The following is a 25,710-nucleotide window of genomic DNA, read 5'->3' on the forward strand; positions in this document are numbered from 1 at the left end:
GACACATCTTTGTGCTCTTGTGCTGAGGTCCCTTGATGTAATTTCTACCTGGACATAACGAGGACACCTGGACCATTCACAAGCCATGGGAGTATCTCCAACAGCTGGGAGCCACCTGTCTCTTTTCCAAGTTGAAGTTTCTAATTTTCTCCATCCCTTCTCAGGTGGCATAATTTCTAGATAATTCTCTTCCTGAGACTCTCTTCTGTGAAAGACCTGTGATTTTTTTATTGTCCTTCATTAAATGAGGCCCAGTGAAGAAACTGGTCATTTTTTGAAATTCTCTTTCTCACACACCTGTGAGGATGCAGTGCTCATTATGTGGGTTGCAAATGAGTTTTTACAAGTTATGTAGATTTTACAATGATCCCTATTACATTTTATCTCTTTTTTTCCAGCCTTTCAAAAACTCTTCAAATTTGGAGTCTTCCCATTAATACATTCTCTTTCCCCCTTGGAGTTCTGCCACCTCTAAAATGGTCTCAGCCTGCCCAGATTTCAACCTGGCTCTCCCTAATTAGTCAGCCCCATCCCAATGCTAGTGGACTTTGTCTGGGCCTCTGCTGTTCCCTATAATTTCCTGATTGCTCACAAACCAGGCTTTCTATAACCTAGTCTACTTTATTTCAATCTGTAATTTCTAGAATTTACTGTTTTTGAAAATGGGTTTGGAGTATAACTAGTTTCCAACACCTTTAATTTGACTGTTCAAAGATTATCCAGAAATATTTTGGGATTATGTCGGGAAAATATTTGTCCAGAATCCTAAGTCATCATCCTTTGGGGTCTAGGGACCAGTATCACATGATATCCTTCCTAGTAATTCCTATGGGGAAAGAGCCTTCTCCTTCAGTGTATCATCATAGCATTTACTGGTGTCCACATTATGTTGCCCATCATTTAGAATTCTTGTGATAGTTTGTTGTAAACATGCCTTCCTTCCTACTAGCAAGAGATAAAAACTATTATTTTATGCAATTTCCCCTCTTTTGCTCCCATAATGACTAGAACATAGTAGGTTTTGAAAGAATAAGTCAATTTAAAGAGTCAGAGGCTCTATTTATTTTCTAAAGTTCCTTCCTTCCTACCTTCCTTTTGTCTTTTTCTTTCCCTCCCTCTCTCCCTCTTCTAACCTATCTTCCTTCCTGCTCCCTTTCTGTCCTTTTCTTCCTTTTTTATAATTCTTCTTCCACATTTTATGGTTTGAATAGCACTTCTCTTGGTGCATATCAAAGCGAAGCAGACATTGAGTCGTTCTTCCTACCTGCCATCTGTTAGTTAATATGAGAACATCATCTCAAGTCTTGTTCTTGCTAAACAGTCTCTTGTGTTGCCTGTCACATTTTTTCCCCACAAATTTCAGCTCAATCTGAGATTTAGACTTTGTGACACCTTTCCTAAAGTCCTTTGCTACTCCTACATATCCAGCCTTGGCTCTGTGTTTCCCCGTTAATCTTTTGGGCTTGGGCGTGATAGAGAAATATCACCAGGATATTTGGAAGGAAGGGGTTTCAAAAAATAACATTTGCAATGAGTCCTAGCAAACGGTATCTGGAAGGAGAATTTGGTGATGAGGAGGTAACTGGTCATCTGCCTTCAGGAGAACATGTGGAAGTGAGACCATGAGGGTTCAGGAGCTGGTTAGAAACAGTGCTGCTGAGTATAGAATCGTCTTTCAATAATCTAGTGAGGAGAAGCAGCAGAGAGAAGGGCATCAGGCAGAAGATATGGAAGACAGAAGTTTTGACGGTAGAAATAAAAAAATCCACAAATTATTTTCTATGGGAAAATAAAATTAGAAAGTAACTGTTGATTCTGTGTTGATATATCTTCTAACTTCAGGCTTCACTGACAACCCTTTCAAAGCCAACCCAGTTGATGGGACGTCCCGTTTCTTTTTTGACCGTTCCCAGATCTGAGGAAGTTTCATGGAAAGAGGGCTGGGATAGGGCAGTAGCCAGCTGGGTGCTCTCTCTAGCTCCGCCCTGATATGTGATTTTGGACAAGTTCCTTTAAGTTTCCATATCAGCAAAATAGGGCATAATATACTACCAAGTTTATACTCCACTTGTTTGCACTGCTATGGAGAGACTGAGACAAGGCAGCATCGTGTAAAGCGTTACGGAGCTGGAGGAAGGGGAAAAAGTAGAAGATAGTCCTCTATTGATTACTGTGTGACTCAGTGGGCTCTTGGGAAGAGGCACCCCTGTTGGGTTAAGAGTCCTACAGTGTGGTCTCGCCCCGTTCCCGTATTTTTTTGTGGACCACTCTTCCCTTCGTGGGTCTGCACCCAGCACATAGGTTCTCGCCCACCAGGCAGCACCACCGCAGGGCGTCAGGGGAGCTCAAGGCAAGCCTCAAACACCACAGCTGTGCCAACCCAGAGTCTGGGCCGTCTCATACTTCATGGGCCCAAATGTTTCCTTAAAAAAGAGAAATCCCATTATTGCCACATGTCTACACTTTCATTCTGACATTCTGGTTAGGTAGACTGGGGCATGCTTAGCTTTACCCTGCTGTCAGGCAGGGGCTAGCACAACCCCCCGAAATGAACACCAGCGTGGGAGTAGCAGATTTTACCTAGATTTATGATCCTACCAAGAGTTCTTTGTAAGCTCCCTGACAACAGTCCCTGCTTTTCTGTGAAATTGAAATGGATCTCATCAAGTAGCTTTTTTCATAAGGGCTAGGAGTCTGCATTTATATATTTTTTTAACCAGATGACAAATAGGACTTTTAATCATCAGTGTGCTATGAAAGCTAATCCAAAAACCACAACGAAATAAATATTCAATAAAGAAAACCATATATACTTGCAATCTGAGAAAACTGCAAGTACAAACATGGACCAACTAGAATACCCAGGTGGGGGAGGCGCCAGGTCCGACGCCAGCTCTCTCCCTCCTGACGGCCTGCTCTCTGTCCCTCACTCCGCTAGCTGCCCATGGCTAGACCCTGCTGCCCTCCTAATGTTCTTTTAATCCCTACCCTCTGATACAGAAACTCCTTTTACAACATTCTCCCATTGAAAATTTGGAGTTTTGAAATAATAATTTTGTTAAGAAATTAAGGTTTAACACAATCTGAGGGGTTTGAAGGGGCGGGGGCGTGGGAGGTGGGGTACCAGGTGGTGGGTATTAGAGAGGGCACGGATTGCATGGAGCACTGGGTGTGGTGAAAAAATAATGAATACTGTTTTTCTGAAAATAAATAAATTGAAAAAAAAAAGAAATTAAGGTTTAAAAAAAGAAAAAAAAAAAAGGAAGGAAGGAAAGGAAACTTTCAGAACACATGCTTCTGATCCCAGATAAACCACACTTGGACATTTATTAGTTTGGTGAAGTTGTGGTTTATTTGGGATCGGAAGCTTGAGCTGCTTCTTTAGATTATTGAAGTTCAAACACATTTTTGGTCCTACAATTAAGGAAAGCATTTAGCTCATTTGCAGACCAGATGAAAGGGATGTTGGAGCTTAGCAGACAATAGCCATCCCTCATGGCCTTCATCTGTGCCCATGTACATCCACGAGGCCACATCCACATGTGGCCACATTCTCTCTGGGAATGGCCTTCCGGAACTGGTCTGTTTTTATAATATTAACCCATTTCAAAGCAAGCTTAAAATAACTAGGTTTCTCTTCACAGGATGAAAGGCATTTTGCCACAGAAGCGTGGACAAATTTTATACCCTCCATTGATTTTTATTTGTAGCTTATTTGAAGCTCCAAAAGTGGTTTTTAGGCTTGACACGCCAGTAGACCCAACTGACTGGTGCCAACATAACTTTGCACCTTCTTGGGTAGACTCACACTAAAGGAGGAAGTTTTTAGTGATACTGGTGTTGATTACTTGACGTAGGAATCAAATTTTTACAAGGTTGGGGCTTCTAGGATTATGGACCCAGCCAGGGATTTGTTCTGTAAACTTGCACTTGAAGGATTTAGTAGTGGGGAGAAATCAGGGCATGATTATAAGCAAAATGTTGCTTCTGGACTCCTGGATATGGTTACAGATTTTTTTTTTAAATGTAGCATTTGCAGATAATTCAGACTTTAGAAGATTCTATGCTCTAAAATTAGTGAAGTTCTCAGGAAGAAAGAAATACAGGTTGGCTAAATTGCTTGATTCCTTTCTTTCCTTCCTTCCTTCCTTCCTTCTTTTCATCATTTTTACCTAAAAGAATGTTGTGTTATATTCACCTAACTAGGTTGTTAGTCTACATGGTAAAACATACTTTGCTTATCAACATTTAGTAGTTTCTAACAATCAAACAATTAAAAAATATGAAGTTGACCTTAAATAGTAACTCTAACAGTGTCCATTAGGGATCCCACAATATTTTTATATAATCCAAATTTTATTTCCAGTTTTGATACTCATTGGTGGTTGCTCAAGCAACATTGACATTTTATTAGAAATGTCCTTATTTGGGATGATAACAATATTATATGAAGCAACCCTATCTTTTGAATCTGTAAATATATTAGAACTCATTCTAATCCAGGTCCAGGATCTGTGCCTTACGTGGGTCAGGTTGAAACTGGGTGACTGACTCTACCACTGAGCTCTATTTCATATGGAAGCACCTACAACACTAAGTTTTGGCTACAGTTTTCCTCTATGAGTGAGTTGGGAAAAATTGATGTTATTAACCAACATTTTGGGGGCTCTGCTGGACTAAAAGAGAAATGTTTGGGGGCAAGTCCATCCCCCCTCCCTCCCCAATAACTCACATCACCTATCCTGTCCTTTCATGGTGCACTTTCACAGTTAGAGAAAGATGTCTGTCTCTTGTCAGCCTTCCTCACTGTTAATAGAACGTCAGCTTCTGTGGTTCTGGGACAGGGCTGTAGCCCTCATTTTTCTCTTTGGGACCTAGCCAAACACTTGTGATCAAATAGAAGTGGTTAATAAGAATATTTCACGTTTCACTTAAAAAATGGTGACGGCCAGCTCATGGCAGGTGATCGACAATGGTTTGTTGAATTGAATTCACTTCTGTGCCTCCACATTAAAATGTGCCCTTGGGAAGCAGCTAGAGTTGGGGCCCCCGTTCTTTGCACTCTCGCGACCATCTTGTCCGAAGCTGGGTTTGGAAGGCTTTGTGAAGCGCGTGCAAAACACAAGACGACAGACACTTTTGTACTCCAGCAAGCTACTTCCTGGGACTCTTTGCTCCCCAGCATCTCGCTTAAGTACACCTTCTTTCCCACAGTTCTTGTTTTCTTCCTGCTGAAACCTTTGTGCAGGCTCTGTCTTTCCTCAGTCACAAAGAAAACAAAACTGTTTCTGGGGCGGGAAAGGCTGTGCTCTCCGATGTGATGTATTGCTTTCTTTACCAAGAGCCACTGCAAAATACCAGTGTCTAGGAGTAGAGATGTCCACAGTGACAATGCCAGTCCCAGGATATCGTCTGGTGGGAGCCCTTGCGAAGGAATCCCTGAGTGATAAGGCATTGCACTTGTGAGGAGCACCAGATGTTGTACAGAAGTGATAAATCACGTCATTCTACACTTGAAACTAATACACTATATGTTAACTAACCAGAATTTAAATAAAAACTAAAATAACAACAACAAAAGAATAATAATAAGGTGTGTGGGCCTGCTATCAGTACCCAACATGTTGGTAAGAGTTAGCAGCACCTTCAGCATCTTTAGAGACTGGGGAGCTCAGATTATGGGTAGAATGGGGCAAATTACTTTTGATGGCTGCATAGTATTCCATTGTGTATATATACCACATCTTCTTTATCCATTCATCTGTTGATGGACATCTAGGTTCTTTCCATAGTTTGGCTATTGTGGACATTGCTGCTATAAACATTCGGGTGCAAGTGCCCCTTTGGATCACTACGTTTGTATCTTTAGGGTAAATACCCAGTAGTGCAATTGCTGGGTCATAGGGCATTTGCGACAACATGGATGGAACTAGAGCGTATCATGCTGAGCGAAATAAGTCAAGCAGAGAAAGACAACTATCATATGATCTCCCTGATATGAGGAAGTGGTGATGCAACATGGGGGCTTAAGTGGGTAGGAGAAGAATCAATGAAACAAGATGGGATTGGGAGGGAGACAAACCATAAGTGACTCTTAATCTTACAAAACAAACTGAGGGTTGCTGGGGGGAGGGGGGTTGGGAGAAGGGGGGTGGGATTATGGACATTGGTGAGGGTATGTGCTTTGGTGAGTGCTGTGAAGTGTGTAAACCTGGAGATTCACAGACCTGTACCCCTGGGGATAAAAATACATGTTTATAAAAAAATAAAAAAATAAAATAAAAAAAAAGAATGGGGCAAATTAAACCACAGCTGGGAAGGAAGGAGTAATTCAACAGGGCTGGGGGCTGGGGGAGCGGACGACGATCTTGGCAGAGGGTGACAGAGTACCGGGAAGGAGTGCCTTCATTTTTAATGCACTTGCTGCCAAACCCTTGTGACCGAGTGGAAATGATTAAGACAAAAAACGAATTACTGTTGTTTTAGAAGATATTACGTGAGAAATTCATAGCCTTTGAAACGCAGCTAGTTAGATCTGGCCATCTAAATGTAACAAGGAGCTCATATGATAATTGTCTTTCTCTGATTGACTTATTCATGCAACATAACACCCTCGAGTTCCATCCACATTGTTGAGAGGCAGGGCAGGGGGTTGGGGGGGGGTAGAGAAGGGAAAAATGAAGTAAGATGAGATCAGGAGGGAGACAAACCATAAGAGACTCTTAATCTCACAAAACAAACTGAGGGTTGCTGGGGGGTGGGAGGGCAGAATAGGGTGGCTGGGTTATGGACATTGGGGAGGGTATGTGCTATGGTGAGTGCTGTGAAATGTGTAAGCCTGACAGTTCACAGGCCTGTACTCCTGGGACAAATATTACATTATATGTTAATAAAAATAATTAAAAAAATAAAAATAAATGCAATAAGGACAGAACCTTGCTGGTCCGTCAGCTATTGGTTCCTCAATAATATTGTCTCTAAAGTCCAGAATGTAGGGTTCTGTTGTCTGTGAAAAGGTTAGAAAAACATCCTTTTGTTATCTTAGTGATGAGCACTTGTGAATGTAATCCAACACAGTTCGCCTTACACTGGGTTTCTCAACAGAGTAAGCAGTATGTGGCTCTTATGTAGCTCCAAGATGGCGTCCCCGTCTCTCCCCAGTTGGGATTAATTGCTCCCTCTTTTGTGGGTAAGTAGGATTTTTTGAAGCCCTATTTTGATATTCATGACATTTTTGTTCTTTTCCTGGTAGAAGTTCATGTCTCTGCCTCCTACACTAAACCCAAAGTTCAGAAGGCTCTTTCTCTTTCTGATGAAACAAAAAGCACAAAGTATGGTGCTTAGGATATATAGGATTTACCAAGGTAAGTCTGCAAAATTAAGTAAGTGGTTAACGGGATTTAGCAAGGATATTTCAGTGAGATCGACAGCCCATCTGAATCATGGGGCTGTGGGAAATTTAACGGAAGGGCTATTAACATGTACAGAGCATGATGTACTTTCAGTATTCTAATTTTTCGGTCAAGTGGAAGCAAATTGATAGGAAAATGTGTTAGGGCCATGTAAAGAGAAATGCTTCTCAGAAATGCAGATGGGAGAAAGTACCATGTTCTGCTGCTCTCACGAGATGGCAGTGAACTGAAGTGTTTGCAGAAGATGTCCGTGTTTACTGTGTGTATCAGTGATGTCTGGGGATGTCCGAGATAAGTCCTGGGACTGGGTTCCCAGACTTGTTCCTCAGGTATAACTTTTAGAAATATGCAGAATGCTGGATGATTCTGTCCACACTGGACTAGTTAAATGAGAACATCGTGTCCATGCATTTTATCAAAAGAGGGACTTGGTGGAATACTGTGACAGGTGAAAAGTGAAGGGCTCAGAACCGTTCTTCCTGACGGGGTCATGTTGGAAAGAGCTCGTTTTCCTCACACTGTGGTGCAAAGGCAAGGAAGGGCTCTCGGCCAGAAGCTGGAAATAGCTTCATCACCGGGACCTCACAGAGCTGGACATGATAATAATGGTGCCTGCTCACAATAGTGCTCGTCTGGCCAAGGCTCTTGTCTTCCATGGTGTTTTTGTTGTTTGAGTGAAACTCTTACACTGGGCTTTCGCTCACATATCTAATTTGGGGAAATGTGTGTTTTTTGCCTCACAATGCTTTACTATAAGCCCTCAATTTCCTCTTCCTGGCAATAAAATAGTTCTCATTGCCATAGCAAATGTGATTGGTCTTTTTAAAGGACACCATAATTGATGGCTTTGCTGAATAGCTGAGAAAGCGAGCAGAGTTGAAAGACCCATGAGAAAATAATTGTCTTTGCTTATTGATATCTATGGGTTAGGAAACTGGTGTGAGGCTGACTCTCTCTCAGTGTCTGACTGTGTTGGGTAGTAACATGGTATGACTCTTCCCCTAGGGCTGCAGCGCCGCTGAAGGCATATCATAGAGTCAGGCCATGGGGAGACCCGGCCTGGAGAATAAAAGACCTTCTCCTGGGGAGTAGCTCCCGCCAGGCCGGCTGTCCATAGAGAGTGGTGCAAGCAGGTGACTGGGGGCCGCCACTCACCTCTCAGCCTCTTTAGCCTCTGCTCCCGCCTCCTCCGCCGCACCACCAGCAGGAGTACGAACAGCAACAAGACCCCCACCAGGATGCAGGAGATGGTCACAAGCATCTTGAGCCCCTCGTTGGTTGTCAGGCCTTCTTCGCTTTGCACAACTGACTTAATGAGTGGAGGGATTGTACCTGAAAGCAGGGCCATGGTGTTAGATGACTATTAATGAAGACGGCATGGTGGAGGGTTTAGGGATGACGGTTACAAGAGGCGCGCTGTGTGATCCAAGGGTGTCCAGGGTGATGAGAAATGAAAGGAGGTCTTTATCTAGGTCCTGACTCATTGATTTACTTTCTCATGCCCCTCCTCTGCCCAACTTGCAACTTACTTGACAAAACATCAAATCAGGATTTGCACCAAGGGTGAAGCCCATTTCTTTGAAAGGGACTTCATTTTGCACTGTACTGCTGGGTGCAGGCATTGAAAGCACAATGTCCAGGCTAGGTGCTTAAAAAAGCCACATGCGTTTCCCTGAAATGGTCACCCAGAGTACAACTGCTTGAAAACCCGTGCATCAAAGGAGGAACAATAGGTCTGGCCGGTGCACAGAAGTCTGCAGGGAGACTATACCAGTTATACTGGCTTAAAGAAGCTTTGCATCCCTTTTGGTCTGGCGACTCACTGGCTTTTTTTCTACTTTAGAAGCTCTCATTTTAGAGTTAAGAGCTGCAGACAACTTTTCAAAGAGGAAGCATCTAGGTCTCCAAACAAGCTCCTGAGTGATCAGGCACTATTATACAGCATCCGGAGATTCGGATTATATAGAATTATCAGGAAACACCTAAGCAGACTGAACTCTGAGCTTTCTGAAGCGGCTTTCTAGGCAGAGGCTGAAGACGGTGGGTGCGGAGACTCAGACATACACCCACACTATGCGGAGCGTGCATTCCAGCACCTTCCCTCATGTGAGATGCTCCATCCCACGGTATTTTCCACGTGAAACAAGGGCCAGGAAGTCAGTGGTTCAGGAAAAACGATGCAAAAATAATGCAATTTCCATCTGAGCAAAAATGATCTTTATCCTGCACTTAGTAAGTAGAGCAGGGATAATAGAATCCCAGTCCCCTATGTTATCAGCCCAGGTCAGGAAAAGTGTTCTTCTAACTGTGTCATATTTTTAGCTGGAAACCCACATCTGGGATGCTCAGAACCCATGTAGTGGGATGCAGGTGAAGCTGGTCTGCAAAACCAAGGCAACACAGGGACATGTGCAAATGTTTGGCTAAGGAAATGGCAGAAGAAAAAGTCAAATACAGACATGGGAGAATCTGAGATCTGACTGGTGTAGGTGTGAGGCTAACCGTCAATGTTTGTTTCCCTCCAAATGAAAGGAAAATCTTCAGTCAGATATGACAAAAGAGATATTAAAGCTATGTATCCATGAGATCAGTTCAAAGAAGTCCATAATCCTTTTCAAGGATCAAAAAATACATATTTTTATTTCCTAGTGTAATAAAATTATTTCAGACTTCAGGAACTTAAATGTAGCTCACAGAACCTTTGCATGGTTATAATCTAAGTTCATGGATAAAATGCAAACATAATTTTTTTTAAGAGGACAGCATTTAAATTCTTTGGTGTGCTCTGTAAGTTTGAATCACATTTCAAATTCTTCATGTGAGTAGTTTCTAGTTAAAAGATTATCATGACCATGTCACCAGTGTGCACACTAGAGCCCAGCACTCTGGTATCTAGAGATTATAGAGAAGCTCCGTGCCAGCATGTGATTATTTTAAGTCAATTAATGTAAGCCAATAAGCTAAAGTAAGAACTATGCTTCCTGCCCAAATGTGTACCTGCTAGCAGAGGACTTTGGGGGAACACTTAAATGCAAAGTAAAGAGTTTGGTAAGTCAAAGTTCTTTATTCTGTAAGGTTAAAGAATTAAACCATGTTGAAGAGAAAGCCAGTGGGAGGGCTACTCTGCCTATGGGTGGTGCTTTGGGATGGGACACTTTGAGTGACATCACTTGTAACTGAAGGCTAGGAAATTAGACAGAGGGTGCCCACAAAAAGCATTGGTTCTTGAGTAGTAGGTATGCATTCCAGAAGCTGGGCAAGCCATTCCAGGGCTATGGAGGTAGAGTGCACTGCAGAGGCAGGACTCCAGGCTGGTATCAACAATATCAAGAAAACTTCTACCTAAAGGTCTTCCTACATGCAGGAGGTTGGAAATGCTGGAGGCCAGACAGGCTTCTGGCTGGGGAGGACTTTGTGGTGACATGGCCCTGGGCAGGAGACTTGGGGTGAGTTTCCAGTGTACCAGAGCAGGAAGAACTTGTTCTGGGCCCTCCAGGAGAGTCCCAGAGAAAATGACCAAATGAGGATCCCAGTCTACATCACCTCATTAGCTTGAGTGTCTTTGGGTTCACAGACACTATCCTTGGGATAGTATAAACTGCACTCCCAGTGAGTGGGAGTTTGCTGGAGCCTTAATTAAGCAAGATCCCAAAGTACACACAAGCAGAGGAGGGAACCACTCTTTAGCATGCCTACGGATGAATACAGTAGGGTCTTTGCTTGGATGCAGACTTTCTGGACCAAACCATCCAACACTGTGCTCTGACCTGGTCAGTGGAACTGGCCATAAATCTTGGAAGGGTGGGGGCTGCTAAGCCAGGATCTCCCAACATCCTGAAAAATCGTGGCAGGTCCTACCTTGTGATTGAGTACCTAACTGAGTCACCACTTTACCCTGAGTGAAAGTCACTGCAAAGCTGTAGAAATCAGCACCAACATATAGTGCTTAAGACTTTCTAAAGCTCCCTAACCTCATAACAATCAATGGCCCTCTGTCTTTCAGCTTCACTGGGTTGGGCATTTATGCAGATATCAATCAATGGCCTTGATACTGGTTGTAGGAAAAAAAAGAGAAAATTTCCTATTGCTTATTTTTGGTGGGCTAAACAGCACAAGATACCTTGCCTGGTTTTCAGAAAGTCCAAGCAAATTGCACATGTGGTGGGGGGAGGGGCAGAACGCACACCAACATCCTATGATATTATATTACTTTCATCAGTGTCTGCATTTCTGCTCAGGGACTACCAGAAGCTCTGGTACCATGAAGACTGTTTCTGCCCATGCAGTCTAAAGGCTAAATGAGAGCAAAGACGGAGTTATGTGGGTTGGGATGTGGTGGGGAACGGGTGGGGAGACAACAAAAGCAGTGTTAGCACAGAGTCATTGACGAACGCACAGAACCACGTGTTTGGTAAGGGAAGGTAAAGAATCCTTCAGCCCGAAGAGAAATCACTCCTGCACCACGATTCCCTAAGGAGATTCCCAGTGGCTCTCAGGGCCTTATTTCTGGAGCAGATCCATGGTCCCGTGAACACAGTGAACTAGGGAATCCCACAGGGAGCCAGCTGAGTGGCTCTGAAGCCTAAAGGGATCTGTGGGCACTGGTCACTCCGTGGCCAGCATGAATGTTGAATGGGAAAGGGGCTGTAAGCACATGCATGTGTGGGAGGGCCACAAAGCCAGCCAGCTTACTGCCATCGTAGTTGAGCGTGGCGAAGTTGGCCTGCTTCTCCGCACAGCCAGCACTGTTGCACACCCTCATCTGCAGCTCGTACCACGTGGCTTCCTGCAGGTCATACAGGATATAGGACTTGGAGAGAGAGGTCCGCTGAGCTGTGGTCCAGACTGTGGTCCCAAAGGGTCTGTACTCCAGTGTGAAGGAGGTGATTGGACAGCCACCGTCATTCCAACCGATGAGGTTTAGCCTCACGCGTGTGGTGTTGATGCTGGCGAAGAGTTCTTGCTCCTTGGAGAACTGGGGTTCTGTGGGAGAATGCACAGTCATTCAGCTCATGGGACCAGCTCATGGGATACGGGAATGCCGGTCATCAGTATTGTCATGCATTTCCCCTTGGCTGCTTTCCCCACCTGGGTGAGGAGCTCAGTTCAAATCTGGGTCATAGACCAGTCCCAATTTGTCCACTATCTATAGGGACCTATGGACCAGTGGGCTGTCTCCAACTATAATAACCTAGGTATGAGAGGGAAAATTGGGTGGGTAGAGGTTATGGTTATGCATGTCAGAGTTCCTAAAGAAAAATGTTATTTTCATATGTGTGTTTCCTTGAGTGATTCTGAAGGAACCGCACTATGTGCTGAGATGACCTATTTCCACTCTTGTGTGGAGGGACGTGACTCAAGATAAGCCTAATTGGATTTGAGAAGTTCCAACTTGTGTCTCTTGCGGCCCAAGCACTTCTTACTGGAGCCCAGGGACCTAAAGGATATATTTCTCCATAAATTAATCCCTCATCCTCTGAACCCTTGTTGAATCTTAACCAAAACTCAGGGGCCAGACCCAAGTAACACCTTTGCCTTCCCATCTCTGGCTCTTTTGCTATCCATTGTGGCCCTGTGCACCAGATGAGAGTCAGATGTGAGGGGAAGCTCCAAAGACCCTCTCACTGCCTCGCCTAGACTTCCATGCCACTGTACCCCTTCCCTTACTGGTGCCCCCGGACTACAATTTCACTGCTGAGCACCATTTCTGCCTCCCACCTCGCACCACCCAGGAGTTTATCTCCTCAAAGATTTCATGTTTCAGATTAAAAAAACAACTCACATTAATGGTCAACAGTCTTTCCCATTCCCTTACTACCTGAAAAGTGAGTCCTTGGAGACAATGGGAAAGTTATGGATAGATGAAGCATGGGGTGACGGAGGGAGAAGCTCACACTAGAAGGTATGAAGGTAAGATGAGAGGGTAAATGACGTATTTCATGGTGACCCAGCCAGGGCAATTTATGTAGGCACCAAAGCCCGTGGTTTGCAAATGACACTCTTCATTCTTACTGTAAATGGGATAATGAAGGAAGAGAACCATGTACATCCTCTGAGGACCAGCTATCTCTCTCATTACACTGCAAACATCCAAACCCGTTTTGGGAATAACAAAGTTCAAACTCACAAACAAGCATGCAAATATATGATGCATTATCTGTGATTACAATGCCCCATTCAGTTAGGGAAGCAGAGGAAATGCAGACAGCAGAAGGCATACATACCTTTCCCCAACGTTTTCGCTTCTATGATTTCACTGATGCGTCCCGGTCCCACTCCATTTTGGGCAGTTAGAGTGAACTTATACCAAGTACCACACTTCAGATTTTCCAGGCGGTAAGAACGTTCACTTGGGCTGATTGGAAAACTTCCCCACTGTTCACTGTTATCCTCGGAGTACTGCAATATGTACCCTACAGAACACAAGAAATATTCAAAAGAATCTTATTTTCTTTCTACTAGGAGTTGGTGGATGTTGGCATTTTGTATGGAATGAGAGTTCTCAGCCTTGATGCATCTCTGGAAGAAAACATCTGAAGTCTCCCTGATGCCAAGAAGTTGAACCCAGGCTGGGAGGAGTGATGTGATGATGTTCTGATTAGCATTTAGGCCATGCCAGATATTACTATGGTGTATTGCTAATTGGTATGGTGAAAATAAAACATCTTTCCCTCATTTCCTTTTAAAAGGTGTAGCAAACAGCAGAGGATGGACACTAAGTCTCTAGAAATCTGCCCTGAGCCCACATGTTCCTGAATCTTTGGGTATCAACATGGTCAAAAGTGGAATTATTTTTTTAATTAAATTTATTTTCAGCATAACAGTATTCGTTATTTTTTCACCACACCCAGTGCTCCATGCAATCTGTGCCCTCTATAATACCCACCACCTGGTTCCCCCAACCTCCCACACCCCCCACTTCAAACCCCTCAGATTGTTTTTCAGAGTCCATAGTCTCTCATGATTCACCTCCCCTTCCAATTTCCCCCAACTCCCTTCTTCTCTCTAACTCCCCATGTCCTCCATGCTATTTGTTATGCTCCACAAATAAGTGAAACCATATGATAATTGACTCTCTCTGCTTGACTTATTTCACTCAGCATAATCTCTTCCAGTCCCGTCCATGTTGCTACAAAAGTTGGGTATTCATCCTTCCTGATGGAGGCATAATACTCCATAGTGTATATGGACCACAGTTTCCTTATCCATTCGTCTGTTGAAGGGCATCTTGGTTCTTTCCATAGTTTGGTGATCGTGGCCATTGCTGCTATAAAAATTGGGGTACCGATGGCCCTTCTTTTCACTACATCTGTATCTTTGGGGTAAATACCCAGGAGTGCAATTGCAGGGTCATAGGGAAGTTCTATTTTTAATTTCTTGAGGAATCCCCACACTGTTTTCCAAAGAGGCTGCACCAACCTGCATTCCCACCAACAGTGTAAGAGGGTTCCCCTTTCTCCACATCCCCTCCAACACAGGTTGTTTCCTGTCTTGCTAATTTTGGCCATTCTAACTGGTGTAAGGTGATATCTCAATGTGGTTTTAATTTGAATCTCCCTGAGGACTAGTGATGATGAACATTTTTTCGTGTGTCTGATAGCCATTTGTATGTCTTCATTGGAGAAGTCTCTGTTCATGTCTTCTGCCCATTTTTTTTTTATATGATTGCCTGTCTTGTGTGTGTTGAGTTTGAGGAGTTCATTATAGATCCTGGATATCAACCTTTTGTCTGTACTGTCATTTGCAAATATCTTCTTCCATTCCGTGAGTTGCCTCTTTGTTTTCTTGACTGTTTCCTTTGCTATGCAGAAGCTTTTGATTTTGATGAAGTCCCAAAAGTTTATTTTTGCTTTTGAAGTGGAATTATTTTTAAGAGTACCAAAGCTCTGGAAAAGGGGTATGTTGTCAAGGGGGTAGGAATCTCCTCAACCAGAGTCTACGCAGTCTGCAATCCCTAAGGGAACTGGCTTTAAATCCTATAGATATCCCAACATTTCTTTTTTTTTTTAAATTTTTTAAAATTTTTATTTATTTATTTTTTTCTTTTCAGTGTTCCAGAATTCATTGTTTATGCACCACACCCAGTGCTCTATGCAATACGTGCCCTCCATAATACCTACCACCAGGCTCACCCAGCCCCCCAACCCCTCCCCTCCAAAACCCTCAGTTTGCTACTCAGAGTCCACAGTCTCTCATGGCTCACGTACCCCTCCAATTTCCCCAAGTCACTTTTCCTCTCCATCTCCCCATGTCCTCCGTGTTATTCCTTACGCTCCACAAATTAGCGAAACCATATGATAATGAACTCTCTCTGCTTGACTTATTTCACTCAGCATAATCTAACATTTCAACAGTCACCTGACTTCTCCTTAGTCTGAAAAATCCCTCCAAAAGTTCGATTCGGTACATGATAACTGTCACCTATATTTACATGATCATGAACATCAAGTGTCCTTTTCTTGAGTGCTCACCAGGTGCCTGCTCTGTCCTTTGCCCACTGCATTTATTACCTCACATAACCCCCTAGAAGATAATTATTATTGTTCCCATGGTGCAGAGCAAGACACTGATGTCCATATAGGTGAGATGACCATCCAAGGGCCCTGTAAGTCAGTGAGAGTCAAACCCCACCTTCAGAATCTGAAGCCAGCTCTCCTGACCCTTGTGATGACTGGGACATTCCTCCTTGTTATAGTCACAATTCCTGTTAACTCAGTCACTTCCTGGGAAGGGGAAGATGGTCCAGTTTTCTCTGTCCCCATCTCCTCCATGTTCACACCCAGACAACCCAGGACCAGCCTGCCTGGTGCATGGTATCCTCATGCTGGTGGACTGCTAACATCCCTCTGGCCTTTGGGGCTATATTTTTTTAAACACAGGTAAAGCGCTTCTCAGCTCCACACTGCAGAAGCTTTTAAGCCCACACTGGCAGCATCAAATGTTCTGCAGACCTCTCATATGAAGGTCACATATCCTCATTTCTTCTGTGGTCAGGGTGTGGATCTTCCCTACTCTTTGCTCCTTCTCACCCCTCTGGCCCTTTGCTACCTTGCGATCCCTCTTCTTTTCCAAACCTCATTTTCTATTTGAGTCTCCTTGATCTGTACTCCTCAAAGCTCCTGCAGTACTTGAAAGGTGGGTGAGGGATCTGGGTACCCCATGCTCCCACTGTCATTACCTGGGTTCCACTTTAGCTCTGTCCAAACCACCTCCCTGCTGCCATGAACATCATGGGAAGAACACTTCCCTTCTGATTTCTTCCAACCAAATCACATCTGAGAAGTTCTTGTAACCCTTGGCAATAGGAGCACCCATGTCAATGGCTGTGGCTACCACGGTGTTTCAGGGACTCCTGGTTGTCTTTCCTTGGAAACTCTTCATTACTAAAATGGCTTCACCTTCAAGATCTTCTGCTCTGACACTTCCTGCACCACCTTTCCCAGGCTCTCACACTTACAGAATCCAAACTCTAGTTGAGTCTTGAATTCCAAAGTCCATTGAACTCTTGCCTCAATGCCCCATTTTTCTTTTCCATAACGATGTTCTCTAATCAGTCTAGAACCTTCTGTAGACTATTTCCACAAGGAGCCCATTTTCACACACTACTCTAACTCTAGTCACATTTTTTCTGCCAGTTAGCAGCTCTGGTAAGCAACAATCCACTCTTCCTCCTAGGTGCCCAGCGCCACTTGACAAAGTCATGAGACTGTGAAATTGTGACCACCACAATTTGGGCTGTTTATACACAGCTGGGGCCTCACTCCCTCTTGACAATGGCTTTGTTGGTCTATTAATGACTTCCTGTGCATTTTACATGGTAGCTGTTACAAATCTTCCCCCACACTCCTCCAACCTACAAACACAACCTCTCATCCCCAATCAGCCAACTATTAAAAAAAAAAAATCTTTTTTTCACTGTTTTCCTTAAAAAAAAAAAAAAAAAGGAAGATCCTCCCCTTTACTCAGACTGACAAATGTTTAACAACTGGCTGTACAAAAAAAAAAAAAAAAGCCTTGACTAGTAGCATTTCTCATTCTGGGGGCATGTAACTATCCCCACCTTGTGTGTGTCACTGGGTATAAGGGGAGAAAGAGATCGGACAGCTAGCTTGCTCTCATGAGCTGTAAGGGGCTAGGTCTAGCACACTGCTGGCTTCACCCTGAAATGACCCCCTAATTCCAGTTGTCTTTTCAACCTCTCCACACAGAAGAAGGGATGTCCTCAGCTTTTGGAAGTCCCCTCCCATGTGCTCTAGGATCAGCCCCCAACTGCTGTGCATTTTTGGTATGTTCCTCTGGGTTCTCGTCCTTCCCTGTGGCCACAGCTAGCTCAGAATGAGGTTTCTCCAACTTTACACAGGCTAGTATTTTCACACTATGTTCTTTTCTGCTATGGACTAAATGTAAAACTTGGTGCAAATAGATCATTTCCTACCTAAACTCTAGGTTCCCCATCTTTTCGTGCTTTATAAATGAGAAAAATAACTGTTTAATTAGTAATTAAATTGTATTAGTAGTTACTAATTACTTGAATGAATGATTGAATACAGGGGTGAATGAATGATGGAGTACTAACAACATGGGGAAGGAACAGTATGCAGAATCATGGGGGATAGATGACCAAATTCCTTCTTTTCTGCCTTTGTTAATCTTTCACTCAGATTGGAGGAATGATGGCAATTTTGTGAATGAGATGCCTTGGCTGAATGATAGGTTTAAGTAAATACCATAAAAATAGATGTGTGGCTTGCTGTTTAAGTAGTGGGGAATTAATTATAACGAACACATAACAATTATTTTGTGGAGATGTGTCACCTATTAGCCTAGGGGCTGTTACAGTCAACTACTGTGGGCAATGTGTTGCTCATTACCTCTGATGGAACTGCCCCCATTGTCTCCAGGGAGCCACGAGAGTGTAATGGAAGAAGATGTCGTTTTGGACACGGTAAGTCGAGGCTGATCGGGTGGAACTGGATAGGAAACAGTTTTTAGAAAACAAGAATTAGTTTTTTACATCTTTAATCTGCTTGAACAGCCATTTACCAAATCATTTTTAACAGCCATTTATTAAATAAGTGTTTTAGGTTGCCAAAATATGCAATTCACTTCTGTCAAAATGTCTATTTAGTTGATGTCCTTGGTTAAAGAGATAGAGCAGAGTGAATCTATTATTTAATGAAAATTTAACCACATTTCTACTTGGATTTATATCTAACTCATTTCCTCACTGATCCCTTGAATTTCTGAGTCGTTCATCACTGATTTAAACTAACTAAGGATGCTTGCATTACTCTGAATTTCAGCCATGACCCAAGTGAGAAAGATAAATGGCATCCACTTAGCTGCTCTGTTCTTAGGGATGTGACAGGGGAAGGAGGAGTGGGGGAGAGGAGATTGGGTGAAGGAAGAGTAGGGGACGGAGGGGAGGAGGGGAGAGTGGCTAGTGCAAAAAAGAATTGCAAAAATTTCCACTTTTTTAAGCTACTCCCCCAAGATGCAACACACACACACACACACACACACACACACACACACACACTCAGCTCTGGAAATCAAAGGTGTGCCATTGAGAGGCTGTCCATGAACTTGCACACTTGTACAAGGTTTGAAGAGTACATGCTTCTAACCAGTGGGCTTCAATATTAGCTTGGATCAGCACCAAGGACAGAAGCACTGAAGAAATGCATAATCACGTTATGCAAATTATACAGAAACTTCCCGTAAAATGTCCATCTCATTTTTATTGAGAGAGAGGCCCATATATATTAACCCAAAGGTATGAAAACCTGACCTATTTAGATTCACAATATCATGTCAATCTTCTGAAAAACCACAGAATTCTGTCGACTCCAATTTACTTGAAATTTCAGATCAATTCTGCATTATTATCTTTTTTTTTATTTTTTATAAACATATATTTTTATCCCCAGGGGTACAGGTCTGTGAATCACCAGGCTTACACACTTCACAGCACTCACCAAAGCGCATACCCTCCCCAATGTCCATAATCCCACTCCCTTCTCCCAAACCCCCTCCCCCCAGCAACCCTCAGTTTGTTTTGTGAGATTAAGAGTCACTTTAATCTTTTTAAATATAGTTTTTCTCCTCCTGTTCCCCTCCACTGAGGACAACCTGATTTTATTTTTACTCACTGTGATTTATTAATGTGACAGCACTTAAATCCAAAGAAGCACACCCTTTGGTTTTTCTACTAATAAAATACCACTCTTCACCCAAACCTGAATCCAGTCAGTGGCCATTTGGGATTTTACACATGATTTTAATTTAATTATCTTGGATTTGTCACATACATTTTGTATTTGATGTCAAGAAAAACCACATATGCTGTATTAAAGATCCAACTAAATATTAGGGCAATATTCTTAGAGTTTCAGTTGGGGACTTTTTAACGTACATTGTATATAAAAGTTTAGTTAATTAGCAGATAAAAGACCTCAATTCAGACTCATTTTTGGTTTGTGTTTTCCGGGTTCCCCTTACACATACATAGAATAAACCGTGCAATTAGCAGAAGTTATCAAGGAATTTCTCAGTGATGCACGCATCAAGAAAAATGAGAACAGCCTCTCTATATGCAAAACTGTAAATTGTGTTATCTTTGGGATTATAAGTGTTTTTATTTTCTTTGATTTGCTGCAGTACATTTTCCAAGATGAACGAGCATATCTTATGGCAATATGAAAATAGCAATTAGCTCTTTAGAAAGGCTGATCTTTAAGTTTGTTTAATTTTACTCTTTGCATATAGGCATACATATAAAAATATCATTTAAAAGAGCCTTCGAACTCTGTACCTTGCACTTGCAAATTTAAAATAATTTCATCCGATCCCCAGTTGTTATTGGCAATGCAGCTGTAGTAGCCAGAGTCCTCTGCCTTCACGGTGCGGATGACAAAGCTGCCGTTGCTGAAGACGCTCCTCCGGCCATCAATCGTTACTAGGCTGGGTGTCCCGTTACTACCTCACAGGAAGAAAAGGGCACAGATTAAAGAAATTACAATCCAAATTAGCTGAGACTGGGGAAAAGCATGAAGACTCTCTCTGAGGTCAACCGCACACTTGGAACGAAATTATGATGACATGACAAAAACAATCAAGTAGCTGGATTTCGTTCTGCGGAGGTCAGACCTGTGAGGGGGCTTGGGTTCTGCCTTTCCTTCCTCCACCGTGCAGGCACCGAGCCACCTCCTCTTGGGAATTCCTTCTGGGGAAGAAATGCCATTTTGACCCACTCACATAGGGACAACTAAATGTGGGGGTCTCTTGTGGACTTGCTTAAATTTATAGTTGTTAATGATTTTGACCCCCCAAAAAGTGAACTGTGGTCTCTCAGGAGGGTGACGGCGTTGGTCCTACAATACAAAGAATTCCCTTGCCAGTATAACCGCTGCCATGGTGGCTGCTGTCCAGCCATCCCCAGAGGCAGAATGCCTCTTTACCCTGGGAGCTTATTTATTTCCTTGGATTAACTGATTTCAAAGGACGAAAAGTGGTCCCTGGACCAAGACCATTATTTCAATAGTTTATGTCTTGTAAGTGCTTTTGTTTAAAATAGGCACTCTTCTGAATCTACTTTATATCAAATCTCCATGCTCATTAGTGAATTGTCAGCTCTTTATTTATATCCTAATTTCATCCTCTGAACATAGGGAAAGCACTTAGAAAAGTTACAGGATAGAATACATCTCACCCACTTTCTGCCTCCTTTCTCGACTGCTATTATATTAATAATTACTACTGAGTATGGAAAACTAGATTTTATATTAGCTAAGTCCTACTGCGTTCCGTCTCTTAAAGTCATTTCTCAGAGCATTTGAGGTAGGGTTAGTTGAACCATCATGTTGGAAGGAGAAAGGCAGGTACAGGTCTCCTATGAAGTCTGGCGTGTTCATCTCAGTTATACAGGAAATTTACATGAAAAAGTGCAGAGATTATAGCTTGGTTAAACTATTTTCCCTGCAAGTATTCTGTTGTGAATGAAAGGTTCTGAATTTATGGAAGACAGACACAACACACCAGACCCCTTTTAGCACTAACTCTAAGATCCCACACCCCCACCCTGCCACCTCTCCCATCTCAGAAGAGTTGGTGTTTCCTGGAATTTTCATGAGTGGAAATGAATACAACGTTAGACACCAGACCCAACCTAGTATGTCTGATGTCTGATTACATACAACCTAGTATGTAATCTCTTAGAGTTTCACTAAAGGCATATATTAGGTTACTGGTTACCTGTCTTTCATCCATTTTACTGCAGGAGAAGGGTCCCCAACAGCTTTACAAGGCAAGGCGATGTCCTTCATCCATGGGGTAGTCACTGTGCCGCTGAAGGTCAGGATTCGTGCTGGAGCTGGAGCACCAAACATAGCAGAAGCCCCATCAAGCCACAGCCGCATCGACACAAAAGCCAAAATGACCCTCCCCCATATAGGGACACCCCCCAAAAGGGTAAATGCAGCACAGCCAATGAATGACATGCCTGCCGACACTCCTCTTTGGTGTCGGGATGTGTATAAGGGATTTTTCTAGTAAGAACATACAAATAGTTGGGAATCCCTATGGCAGCGTTTCCCCCCTCCCTTGACTAAACATGAAGAGCCCAAATTAAATATCTGCATCTTCATATACCCCGCAGCCCCAACCTGTGTCTTCTACGAGCCCAGTTGTTTGTTGAGCCCTTTATTAAACAACTTAGCTCAACACCAAGAACCTCCTGTTAAAATGCACTTTTAATATCTGAAAGAATAGACCTTTCAAGGCATAAAGTGCTAAAAGAAGGACGAGTAACACGGAACAACTTCTCTTTATCAATTTTGTGGTATGCTCCTGACTTTATTGTGTCAGCTTGATCTTCAGCACAGACGTGAAGGAAAATAAATGCTTTCCAAGAAGCTTTTCTTGAAGAACAACTGTTTGCTTGGGACGGTGATTCAGAGGCTCCTATGAGAGCATTGGCCAGAGGCATCTGGCACCAGCACAGTCCCAAAGCAGCAGTAGTAGAGAGGAAAAATCTCAGGTGGACCTACAACAGCAGGGGCTTTCTTGAAGACTGAGGAGCCCGGCACTGAGAGATTCTTAGCCCTACCTTCCTGAGGGAGACAGAGAAGCTGACACCAAGACCCCAGCTTTCCAGAGGCAAAACAATGTGCCCCATCTTTGCCTCGCATTGGGATACTGTCTTCTGGGAAGCTCCCTCTGGGAGCTCAGCCAGGCCAGAGGAACAGTCACTGAAACCAGTTATGAAAGGCGGCCCCAATCTGATTCTGGAGCCATAAGGATGGGACCAGTGTTGGGACACTGAATCATCAGACCCCCAAGGGTTTGGACTGGCCAGTGGCCATAGATGGAGTCATTACAGAGGCATTCTGACCTAGAACACAAGCCTTGGTCATTAAGGTCTACCACAAAACTCTTATTTCTGTTGTTCTAAGTACGTTGGACCAGAGCTGATACAGAAATGAAACATCATTGGGCTCAGAAGCTGGGTCCGTTTTGCGCAGCAAGCGTTACCACAGGATCTTCCTTCTCGGAGCAGGGTCTACAGAGATGGTTCATGGATGGCAAAGACCACGTTTTCAGTTATTGACCTTCTGATTTCTCATCATAACAAAAATACCCTGGCCAGGGAGCATCATATTTCTGCCATTGGTGATTTGGCATCTTCCATTTCAAACCCTTCAGACCATCCTTCTATAGGATGAGGAATGTTTTTGCAACAAAACTGGCATGATTAGGAAACCCAGCTAGGGTTAGGGGCTTCTAAGCTTTTAGACATCCCCCTTCCTACACACTGAATCCAAAAAGCTATGCGCATGGTGGGTTGTGTGTGAGTGAAGACAGATGTATTTACTTTCTATCTGCAATTGTATTCAAAATGGGGCAGCATTCTCTTTTTCCCCTCGCTATTTTATTCTGTCTTTTTCTTAGCTATCACATTAATAAGAATGACATCAAGAGTTCTTAAAAGTAAAACTGGAATCTTGGAATGTTCTTTTACATTCTCTTTTAGACACCTAGCAGGCTTGTTAGTAATAAATTGCCAGTGTGGTATATTCCAAAATCAGGGGGCATTTCCTGCTGGCCTAGAATTGTGAGGTTAGTACACTTATTCATGAAAACTGCTAATTTAGTGGTACCCTAAACACTGAGTGGTAGCAATTATCAGAAGTAGAATAAGAATATTCTGTGCCTATATGTGCTTTTTAGGACCAGTATAACACCTCAACGTGCAGATTCTTTATTGGTTTTTAGGAACTTTTATTCTTTAGTGACTCTGACTTCCCACTGTTAATTAAGGCCTTTGTGTATAGTATTCTATCAATAGAAGAAGAAGTAAATATTTTATTATATTTATAAATTTCCAAATTCCATATTTTCTGCTTTAGAAGTTGGATGCTTACTTTTGATGTAAGAAGGACTTCCTTGGGAAGTTGCTATGTGGTGATTTTCACCTACCCAAGGGGTGAAGATAGGCTCATTTCCCTTACTTTCTTTAAGACTCTCTGAGTTGTAAACCACCCACACTTAGCACTGTGTTCACTTCTAGGAGGATTCTTTTCTGCTTTGCACAAGAGCTAGTGCCAGCTAGCAGCAACCTTATTTCTTAAGCTGAAATGTGATAGCACGTGTTCTGATTTCTGGTGATTTTTAGGGCATCATAAGCTTTGTTTCTGGTAGAGGAGGGATTTAAAACAGTACAATGAGAGTGGGAAATGAGATCTTTCCTACAGTGGCGCACCTTTAGCTAATGGCTCCACCATGATGATTTCGCTGCTGTTGCCTCTCCCAGCTGAAGTCACAGCTACCACCCAGACACTGTACTGACGGTTCCGACTCAGGTTGGGAATTCTGTAGGAAAATGAGTCAGGAGAGGCTTCAAACTCGCTGATCACCTGTGAGAGGAGACATAAATGTTCCCACATTCAAGGAGGCAAATGGCACACATGGATTTCCTAAAGGCACAGTTATTAACATGTTATCTATCATAAGAAACAAAAGCTGCGGCTAATCCTTTTCTAAAAGGCTGGGATATAAGATATTGATATACGTGTAAAGAGCTTACGTTTCTCTATGCAGCAGCTTTCACAGCTACCAAGGAGAGATTTAAGCCCTGAAATTACAGGTTATGGCACATCTGTTTTATGCTGTGATAGAGTAATGAAAACAGATTTACCCTCCTACCCAAAACAACCTTAGAGCACTCAAGAGTATATGAAACCAGTCTCAAAACCATTGCACACCAGGTAATGAAGAACAGAGCTCTCTGAAATATGGGAAACAGAGAAAGTGATCCTACAATTGTGGGGTTTTACATTTTGGGAGAGTCTCCAGGCCATGGCACAGAGACGGAGCCCAGGAGGAGCCCAGAGGCTTCCCTGTATTGAGAATTTACATCTGAGAGACTGGGAAGAAGCTGGAACTCAGAGGACAGAGCTACATGCAGAGAGAACTTCGGGGATTGGAAGAGGGTCCCACATGGGTATTCAGCAGAGTAGATCTGTGCAGGTATGAGAGGAAACTACCAGAGACTAGAGAAAGAACTAACTGAACAGACTGGAGGTCACAGTGCCCAGCATTTACACAGGGCTGGGAATACTTCCTGTTCCACCAGGCACATTGGGAGACCTCAAGGTTCACTGGGCATTGGATACAATGCATCAGGGTCTTACCTTGGTGGTGGGGAATAGTTAGGCCTAGACTGAACACCAACTGGTACTGCCTAACAAATATTAAAAGCAAAATTTATATGGATGAAATTGTCATAAAGTAACTTAACTGCATCTCAGACCAAAAGTCAGAATATTTACAGCAGTAAAAATATCCAGTACTCAATAAGATAAAATTCATAATATTTGACATCCAACAAAAAATTTCCAATAAGAATGACCCAAATACCCATCAATTGATGAGGGATAAACAAAATACGTGTTGTATCCATACTAAAGACTATTATTCAACAATAGAAAGAAGTGAAGTACTAATACATGTTAACTTGGATAAATCTTAAAAATATTATACTAAGTGGAAGAAGACAATCACAAAATATAACATACTTTCCATTCCCTTTTAATGAAATTTCCAGAATAGGCAAATCTAGGGAGATAGAGAGTAGACTAGTGATTGCCAGGGGCAGGGTAGGTTTTGGACAGAATGTGGAATGATTGCTATGGGGTATAAAATTTCTTTCTGGGATGATGGTGAATGTACTAAAATTAGATAATGGTGGGTAATTCTGTGAATATACTAAAAGCCACTGAACTACATACTTTTAATAGAT

At 42.8% G+C, this 25,710-nt stretch overlaps 1 protein-coding gene across 2 annotated transcripts in view; it reads right to left on the minus strand.

Moving 5' to 3' along the window:
- DSCAM (DS cell adhesion molecule) overlaps positions 1-25,710 on the minus strand; it is a 750,559-nt gene that overhangs the window by 39,669 nt on the left and 685,180 nt on the right. For both annotated transcript variants that reach the window (XM_059392376.1, XM_059392375.1), the window contains exons 21-27: positions 24,172-24,325; positions 21,666-21,783; positions 20,227-20,390; positions 18,284-18,382; positions 13,637-13,825; positions 12,105-12,395; positions 8,568-8,744 (exon numbers count right to left, since the gene is read on the minus strand). In XM_059392376.1, coding sequence (XP_059248359.1) covers positions 8,568-8,744; positions 12,105-12,395; positions 13,637-13,825; positions 18,284-18,382; positions 20,227-20,390; positions 21,666-21,783; positions 24,172-24,325 — 1,192 coding nt within the window. The remainder of the gene's footprint in view (positions 1-8,567; positions 8,745-12,104; positions 12,396-13,636; positions 13,826-18,283; positions 18,383-20,226; positions 20,391-21,665; positions 21,784-24,171; positions 24,326-25,710) is intronic.

The sequence above is a fragment of the Mustela nigripes genome, chromosome 2, assembly GCF_022355385.1.
Source record: "Mustela nigripes isolate SB6536 chromosome 2, MUSNIG.SB6536, whole genome shotgun sequence".
NCBI lineage: Eukaryota > Metazoa > Chordata > Mammalia > Carnivora > Mustelidae > Mustela > Mustela nigripes.